This window comes from Ipomoea nil, unplaced genomic scaffold, assembly GCF_001879475.1.
Source record: "Ipomoea nil cultivar Tokyo-kokei standard unplaced genomic scaffold, Asagao_1.1 scaffold0904, whole genome shotgun sequence".
In the NCBI taxonomy this organism is placed as follows: Eukaryota; Viridiplantae; Streptophyta; class Magnoliopsida; order Solanales; family Convolvulaceae; genus Ipomoea; species Ipomoea nil.
In genome coordinates, this window is record NW_017617332.1 from 9,148 (window position 1) to 18,937 (window position 9,790).

Sequence of the window (9,790 nt, forward strand, 5' to 3'; positions counted from 1 at the left end):
TCTCCGGCAAAAAGGGAAAATTAGCTACTTATATTAACATTATAACAAGAAAAGAAATATATCTTATAATTAATTGCTTTTTTAAATAATGAAATATGTAGGGTATGGAACAAAATGCAAAGGGCATTGGGCAATCTTTGTCGGCGGTATCGACGAAACAAGACAATATATAGTTTGCGGTAATTAAAAATCAGAAATTCCAAATATTTCTGAGTAATCTTCAGTGCTAAGTTTGTCTTTATCTTTATTAAATAATAAAAAAAGAATAAAAGATAAAGAAAAAGGGTCACCCTGTCTTGCGTCCAACGTCAAAGAGTCTTTTAAGTTTGAAGTGTGAAATTTAAACAGATTTTACTGGAAATAGCAAATCAACTTTTGTAATGTTTTTTTTTTTTTTTTTTAAATAAAGAGAAATAACTCAAGTTTTGTTTTCTTTTAGCTACTTATATTTTCCATTGCTTAGTATAGTCACGTAATTATAATTTGTAACTTTACGGTACCAACTGCCCATTAACCTGTTTATTGATCTTTTTAATTTGAACTGGTTATTTATGTACAACTTAGATTGGATTACCTCATTTTACTCCTTTATCGGTTATGACCACAAGGTTAATTTTACTTGGAACACACATTCAAATAACAAATCTGTATGAACAGCTCAGTTGGTCACATGAATGAAGTTTGAAAACAATAATATGAGATCGAATCTCACCGCTATAGTGTGAAACAATCCCTCGAAGTAATGGAGCTCACCTTTGTGACTTTTTTGTAAATTAAAGTGTTTTGTTTAGATACGTAAATAACTTAACATCGAGAAATAAGGCTATAATTTTAAATAGTGTTTAACTTTTATTAAACTTGGCGTGTGAGTAATTAGTCATGTTTGTTTAATGAGTAACTAAAATGTATACGTAGGCTATAAAGCTAGGGGTGTTTGGTTCATCCGCACAAATTGACATTCTTCTAAATGACACCTAAATTTTCTTCTTTTGATTGATGAGTTCTCTACGTTGAGGTGGAAAGGATATATTACAGAGAGGTTGTTGTCTTTGCAACATTTCCTCTCAAAAATATGATAAAGTACTACAAAGCTTGTACCAACCCAAAAAGAGTGAGCATATATAGGGATGTTACTTTAAAGCTACCCTGTCACGCCATCGAGTTTATCAGTTTGGACTTATAAGTTATAAGGTCTTTTTTGTTATTTGATTTAAAAGTTTTTAGCCTAACTCTAATTAAAAACTTGAATTATTCGCCGTGCTCAACTAAAATTTTTGATATTTTAAAATAAATGTTTTTAATGACATCACATATTTATTATTTTATATTTTATAAGCGAATTGATAAAGCTAGATCCATAGTATCCAAAGAAGGATGCCACATATTAATATATCCCTTTAACATTATTTATTAGTTTTATATATTTGGGATAAAGTACAAATAAGCTACTAAATTATTTGAGAAACATCAATTAAGTTATCGAACTCAAATAACCCCCAAATAAGCCATTGAACTCGAAGAAAAAAAAAAAAGCAATTAACATTTTTAACAGGTTAACTCCAAGTTTTTGCTGACTGGATTGCCAAATGTTTATGGAATATAATAAATTAATTAATAAATTTGAAGGTAATGAATCTTTGAATTGTAGAAAATAAAGATAATATAACTAATGAAATTAGATCTGTTTTTAATTTTTTTAGAGTTAATTACCAAAATGGTCCCTTGACTATAGTGAAATTACCAATTTGGTCTTTGACTATTTTTTAACCAATTAAGTCCCTCAACTTTAAAAAATTTAACCAATTTGGTCCTCCGTTAGTTTGACCGTTAGTCAACGGTTAACTTGGGACCAAATTGGTAATTTTGCTATAGTCAAGGGACCATTTTGGTAATTAACTTTAGGGGTGGACAATTCGGTTTAGTTTTCTCGAATTGAACCGTACCGAACCGAACCGAAGTAATATACCAAACAACCGAACGATATTGAATTCTTATATTAGACTTTGGATATGGACTATGTAAACATCATAACACATAATATAGAACTTTTGATAACAAACCATAAAGAAATCAAATAAAACATTTACGAGAGATACCCGTGAAAATATGAGCTAAACGACAGAGCAAGCAGTAAGGGACTTGGATTTACTTTTTATTTATTTATATTTATTTATTTATTTATTTATTATTATTATTATTATATTATATTTTTAAAAAAATCAAACTGTATTCGGTTCAGTTCAATTTTTTACCGAACAATTCAGATTGGATCGGATTTTTTATCGAATCGTTCGGTATACAAGAATTCAATATCGTTCGGTTGTTCGGTATATTACTTCGGTTCGGTTCGGTACGGTTCGATTCGAGAAAACTAAACCGAATTGCCCACCCCTAAAGTTAATTACCAAAATAGTCCCTTGACTATAGAGAAATTACCAATTTGGTCCCAAGTTAACCGTTGACTAACGGTCAAACTAACGGATGACCAAATTGGTTAAAATTTTTAAAGTTGAAGGACTTAATTGGTTAAAAAAATAGTCAAGGACCAAATTGGTAATTTCACTATAGTCAAGGGACCATTTTGGTAATTAACTCTTTTTTTTTTATAATGAATAATTTTTTAAAAGGGAAAATTTTAATTTATGCCCCTCCATAATATGTCAATTATAAATATCACCCTTGAATTATTAGTGATGTAAATGTTGCCCTCAATTTTCCAAATGGTACATATAATGCCCTCCCATAGTGTAAATGTTGCACCTCATTTTTCAAAACGGTACATATATTGCCCCTACCGTATGGTACGAGAGGGGCAATATATGTACCGTTTTAAAAATTGATGGACAACATTTACACTATTAATAATTCAGAGGTGACATTGATAATTGGCATATTATGGAGGGACATAAATTACAATTTTCCCTTTTTTAAAATAAATGCATTATAGACATCTAATTCTAAATTAATTAAATGCATATGTATTATTTTTTGTTGTAGCTACTAATTTATTTAATTTAATAAGAGTAATAAAGTGGCGTACATACTTTTCATCAACAATAATGAAATCAATGAATTTTGTTTTTAATTTACATTCGTTGTTGGGACAAATTGTTTTAAGAGTTTATCAATGACAGTTGTTACAATTCGTGTAAATAGAGGATGATAATAAATAATTCAAAATATATAGTTACAATAAATATTGTAACTATATAATGTTTAATGGCATATTATAGTTACAATAAATATTGTTATAATGATATAGTAAAAAATAATTTACAAATTTCCTTAGAAGGTTTCATGCATTGATATATTCTGATGTGTAAACTTGTTCAATTAGAGCCAATGGGATGTAACATTGTCAATTCTTTGGGAAATGGTCTTACCGTTTTAGATTCCAGGTATAATTGTATTTATGATCAACAACTTTGTAGTTAGAGCATCCATATTAGTTGGGAAGAATATGGGGATAATGTAAGAGTGATTAGGAGAGAGAATGTGGGGAAGAGAAAAAAAAAAATCAAAATTAAAAAACAAAAGAAAAAAAATAAATAATAGAACCTGTCAGGCGCGCCGTTCGCGCGCCCGTGTGGGCGGGCTGCTGTGCGCGAAACGCGCACAGCAGCCACTCTTTCCTTTTCTTTCTCTTTCTTCCTTTTCTGCCATTCTCCCCAATTTTGCAGGAAGATTATTTCCACAATATCCCCACTCCACATTAGTTATTATCCCCATTGAGAAGAATTAATGCTGAAATCTCCCCATACTATGCATTGGTGTGGTTGCTCTTAGATCGAGCAGGTCTACCAATGATGTAAGAACAATTTTGTTCGATAAAAAAATAGTATAATATTTGTAAAGTAATGTACAATTGTACTATTATAAAAATACATACAAAAACATTAATACCATAACGACCTAAATCATACCAATAATGCAAAAGTATAATTGAAATATTAAGTTTTGTTCTGATCTAAATAATCAAAAGAAGATTAATTAAATGAAAAAAAATAAAACTTAATCTAATTTTTTTAATGCATAAAAATCAAATGATTTTTAAAGTTCTTGATTTATAATCTTTGATGCTTAACTTTGAATGTTATGCATTTAGTCGGACTAATTATTTGACCAAAGTTTATGTTAAATTTTATATTATATATATATATATATATATATATATATATATATATATATATATTTTTAATACATTTTAAAATATTCATAGTATATGTTTAATAATTATGTCAACTCTAATTGGATGAGGTTTGAACCTAAAACCTTTCTTATATAAATTAATAATGAGTAAGTTAAAAATAATAAATTGTCAACGGAATATTCCCTTAATTTAGGTTATTTAAGGGAAAAAAATAATATAATAGAGGGTAAAATAAGAAAAATCATTAAAAAATATTAAAATCAAAATAATATGAACCATTCATTTTAAGAAATAATAGGACCGACATTTTTTTATTTCAGTTAAGGATCTAACATTATTAACTTTTATTAGAATTATTCCAAAAAATTGAATCTCAACCCTAAGGGCCCCCACACCCCAGCCTGACAGAGCATTGTAACCCACAGGCCAACCCATATAACTCACCACCCGCCACGAATTAGTTGAGCCGGGTTAGAGAAACCTCCAACCCAACTAGCCTAAAAAGGGATTAAATGGGCCCAACCTGACAGGTTGAGCCCGTTTTGACAACTATAAATATAATTAAAATTTTGCCTAAGTAACTCATAATTTCATTTAGTTAAAAATAGCATTATAAGTCTACGAGTTCAATCAACTCTAAAAATTAAAATACGAAATAGGCAAATTATTGTGTGGATCATGGTCCACACAATGTTATGTGGAGCATAACAAAAAATACATTTTTAATATACTAAATGTATATTATTTTTTTCTCAAAAAAAAATGTACATTATTTTTGTACTGAATGTACATTATATAATATAATGTACACTCAGAATAAAAATAGTATACATTTCTTGAATATAATGTACATTATTTTACAGTAGATAAAATATGGTCCACACAATTTCTATGGTCGATGATGCATACAATAATGATTGACTTGTTAATACAAATTTTATTGGACTTTTTAAAATTTAAATATGGCGAAATAACCCATAACTCGACCCACTTGTATACCCAATACCAGAACCATGAATGAGTGGCCCGTTTAGATTCACCTTGACAACCCACAAAATTCTCGGCAAATTATATGTAGCGTTAGGCCGTGCACCATGTATGGTGCACACAGATGTAAAAACGACGTCGTTTTGACGTCAACTTAAAAAAAAAATCATAACTTCATAACTATATATCCAGAATTGCATAATTACACATCCATAACTTCATAACTATACATTCAAAATTGCATAATTATACATCCATAACTTCATAACTATAAATCCAGAATTGCATGCATAACTACACATCTATAACTTCATAACTATACATCCAGAATTGCATAACTACACATCCATAACTTCATAACTATACATCCAGAATTGCATAACTATACATCTATAACTATAAATTCAGAATTGCATAATTACACCATGCATAATTGCACATCCATAACTTCATAATTATAAATCCAGAATTGCATAACTACACATCCATAATTTCATAACTAAAAATCTAGAATGAATGAACTAAAAATCGAGAATAAATGAACAACATAATGCTGTTGCTGGGAATCGAAAGTGAATCTTTTTTAAAGTGGGACGCGCGTTTTTAGTCAAAACGACGTCGTTTTTGCATCCATGTATCGTGCACACGGATGCACAGCATAATTTGCCTAACATGGACCTAGATTCACTGTACCTTGGTCGACAATAACATTTAAATTTAAATTATGCAATTGGTATACCATGAACAGGGTCCATGCATATTGCATTGTGAAACTTAATCCAAAAATTATGTGTGTTTGTATTGATATATTTTGTACCTGCAATTAATCATTTATGATTAAAAATTTTGAATTGATTTTGAATGTAAAAGTTTTGGGCGTGGTCCTGTAGAGTAGGACATGTTTTCTAACTTTGTTAAAAAATATCTTGTGTATATATATATATTTTTGATGGGTTATTTTTGTTGCATTATATCTGAACTATTATGTAGAGTAACTACTCCTATTAAATTCTGGTTGGGACTTAAGACAGAGTAATAACTCCTCTAATTGCTTATTGTGGTAATATGTTTAAAGGCTACAATCTTGCTATATAAATTTTCAGTTATCTAAAATATTATTTCATTCCAGAATTATTCCATAAACCCAACGTATTGTTATCATATTTGTGCGGTGATATGTTTTTTTTTAGAAAGGAAGGAAGGGGGACACCCATAGATTTACAGTATATGGTTATCTACTTGTCTCCAAACTGGTAGACCCACCCTATTTCTAGATGTCCTCCTCCCTTTGTTCACCACATATAACTCTATAGCATTTTCGAGAGAAAATTTTGATGGGATACATTGATTTCATTCTCTCTATGCTAGCTTTATTATCTACTTGGGAATTGGTTTCACTTCAACATTTTAAAATCCTTATATCCCATGATAGATTATTATTGTATATAATTCTGCGGGCATTCAAGCTAGCTAGCTAGTTGCCATCCTCACTATTAAATGGAATTCAAAAATCAAAGTAGCTTGGCAATCTCATACTATCTTTGACCAAAATTCATTCAGTGTGGCAATATAACTATTTATATATATATTGTTATTATGAATTGACTGGTCTCATTCCGCATTAAAAAATTTACTTATTAATTAAACACAAATTATATATTGTCAAATACAAATTTTTGAACTCCATCGTTATTGTTAAATTAAAGAGTAGATATTACAATGCAAATTAGCAGATCATAAGTGTTATTAAAACTTCATAAAAGTTGATTTATAAACAATCGATAGACGAAAAAGTTGATTCATAGACAATCAATAGACAAATATTGTGACATTATGAATATTACAAATTTTTTAGCAATAAAAATATAATGCATTAATATTGTGTGTATCTCCAAATTAAACATAAAGCATGTGAAAGGAAAAATAGTTTGGGTGAAACTTTTAAATAGATTTAAATTATAAAAGAATCCTGTTTAGTGGAAATTTATAGTGAAATTGCACTAATATTGTGTCTATTTTCAAACGTAAAGCATGTGAACAGAAAAATAGTTTGAGTGAGACTTTTAAATAGATTTAAAATTATTAACAAATTCAATATAGTAAAAAATTTATAGTGAAATTAAATACTAATGAAAAAAAGAAATATATTTCAATTCTCAAACGTTTTGAAACACACTAGTAAATACTAAATAGTACATTGTCTGTGTATGTATATATACAATAAAGTTTTTATTTTAAAAGATTATTGTAGTTTCTCTAATTTTTTTCATGCATAGCATGAATAGATTACTAGTTTAAATTAATAAGGGACTAAAACTCTAAAAAGAGTATATTATTCATTTATTTTTATGAAATACCTCCAATTTAATATCTATCGACTTTAATTCTCTTACTTAACCTTTTTTTTTTTGAAATATTCATAATCTTTTAGCAGTATCACCCAAAGAAGAATCTAAGTCTCTACCGGAGCGTTATGCTGTGCATCCGTATGCACCATGCATAATGCATACGGATGCAAAAATGACGTCGTTTTGGCGTCTAACTTAAAAAATAATAATTCAGAATTGCATAACTACACATCCATATTTCACTACACTTCCATAATTTCATAACTATACATCCAGAATTGCATAACTATACTTCCAGAATTGTATAACTACACTTCCAGAATTGCATAACTACACTTCCAGAATTGCATAACTATAATTTCAGAATTGCATAACTACAATTTCAGAATTGCATAATTGCATAACTACACTTCCAGAATTTCATAACTAAAAAATCCAAAATGAATGAACTAAAAATGAATAACATAATGTTGTTGCTGAGAATCGAAACTGATTTTTTTTTTTAAGTATGGCGCGCATTTTATGCAAAACAACGTCGTTTTTGCATCCGTATGCACCATGCAGGGTGCATACGGATGCACAGCATAATTTGCCGTCACACACACACACACACGATCACCCATTGCCATAGCATTATATGGCTTACTTAACTTTACTTCCACTTTAGTCAAATACTTATGTACAAATCTCTAATCTCTAATAGAAACTTAAAACAATTGAAATGCATGCATCACATTTTCGCCATATATGTTCTTTCCAAAATATATTGTCGAAATGTAACACATTGTAAATCATTGAATCTAAATAATCTAATTAAGACATATGTATTCAAAAAAGAAAAAGAAAAAAGAGTGTCTGTCACGCTATTTTAAGGGCAAAATAAAATTGTTCCTTTTAAATGTGTATACAACAACTGAATTGAACGCCGCCACAATACTCACTTGGGATTTTTACTCTGGTCCATTTCTTAGTTTTCAATTCCAGCACATAAGCTCTCTTAGCTTCATGACCATATTTTACACTTCGAATAACCATCATATTCTCCGGCCACCCTGTCACATATGTCGCATAGAATGTATCTTTTGGGATTTTTGCGACAAACACCCACGTGGTGTCCACTAGTGCAACCACGTCACGTCTTCCCTTGACCGTGTATATTACTCCACCGATATCTACATAGGTAGACTGAAACGGTATGATGGTGTAGTCTGTAACTATGTCGGTTACGCGCCACTGGCGGGTGACAAGGTCGAGTGTTTCGACGATTTGTTTGGAATCGTCTTGTGTGTCCTTGTTATAGCGGGTGAGTACGTGGAACTTGCCACGATGGAACACGCACGTGCATTCGGTTTTCCCAATTGACATGTCTGACAACGTCGTCCACATGTCCCTTGCCACGTCGTACGCCAAGGTTGATTTCAGCCAGAAATTGTCCCAGTTCCTTCCGCCGGCAACCACCACTGTCCTGTCGTCCGCCGATGCCGCGCATCCGAAGAACATCCGATCCTCTCCTGGCATGTCGGCGCCGCGCCTCCACGTGGCGGATAAGAAGTTGTAGATGAAAACTGAATTCAGATGCTGATGTGTCACCGGGTCGAGACCGCCTATCACCGCCAGCTCCGGTCCAATTCCGACTACGCGACAGAACACCGGCATCCCATCTATATATAAGTAAAATCCTCCTATTTCATTTTCCCGCCCAAACTTTTGTAGTAAAACTTATATTTGGTAAACAAATGTAAAAGGAAAATTAATTAAAATTTATTAAATGATAATATTACATAATTGGTAATATATATTGTGTATGGTAACTTTTTCTTTTGGACGTAAATACTCCGCCTGGTATATATAAATATCGTTGTCGAATTATTTAATCACGAAGAAGAAGAATCAAGAAGGTTTCTATGTAAAAGCCTCACGAGGAAGCTGGCCTGGCTAGCAATCGAGGTCAATTTTGTAGGTAAAACCTCACTTGCATACACCATTATTAAGTGGAGAGTGATTACAGAGTATGATTATATTAGGATTATATGTTATTTGATTTTGATATTTTTTGTTTAAATACCTTGAAATTAAAGTATTGCACTATGGATGTTGGATTAGTTGTTTTTATTAATTTATGAGTTAATACCCAAAATCGTCCTCGACTATAGTGGTTTTTCTCAATTTCGTCTTAAACGACTTTGGTGACCTAATATCGTCCCAGACTTTTGTGTTTCGCTCAATTTAGTCCTCCATTTGTTATTTCATCAAATTGGTGTTAAATAAAGGGACAATTCAGTAATGTCAATATTGATCTCTCTTT

The 9,790-nt window shown here is 30.7% G+C and overlaps 1 protein-coding gene across 1 annotated transcript; it reads right to left on the bottom strand.

Annotated features, from left to right (window-relative positions):
* Positions 1–8,379: 8,379 nt before the first annotated feature.
* Positions 8,380–9,470, bottom strand: LOC109179446 (F-box/kelch-repeat protein At1g80440-like). The gene is made up of 2 exons (XM_019328950.1): positions 9,458–9,470; positions 8,380–9,167 (listed from the first exon to the last, which is right to left on the bottom strand). The coding sequence occupies exons 1-2, from the start codon at positions 9,468–9,470 to the stop codon at positions 8,380–8,382; spliced, it is 801 nt and encodes a 266-aa protein (XP_019184495.1).
* Between the last annotated feature and the right edge of the window lie 320 nt (positions 9,471–9,790).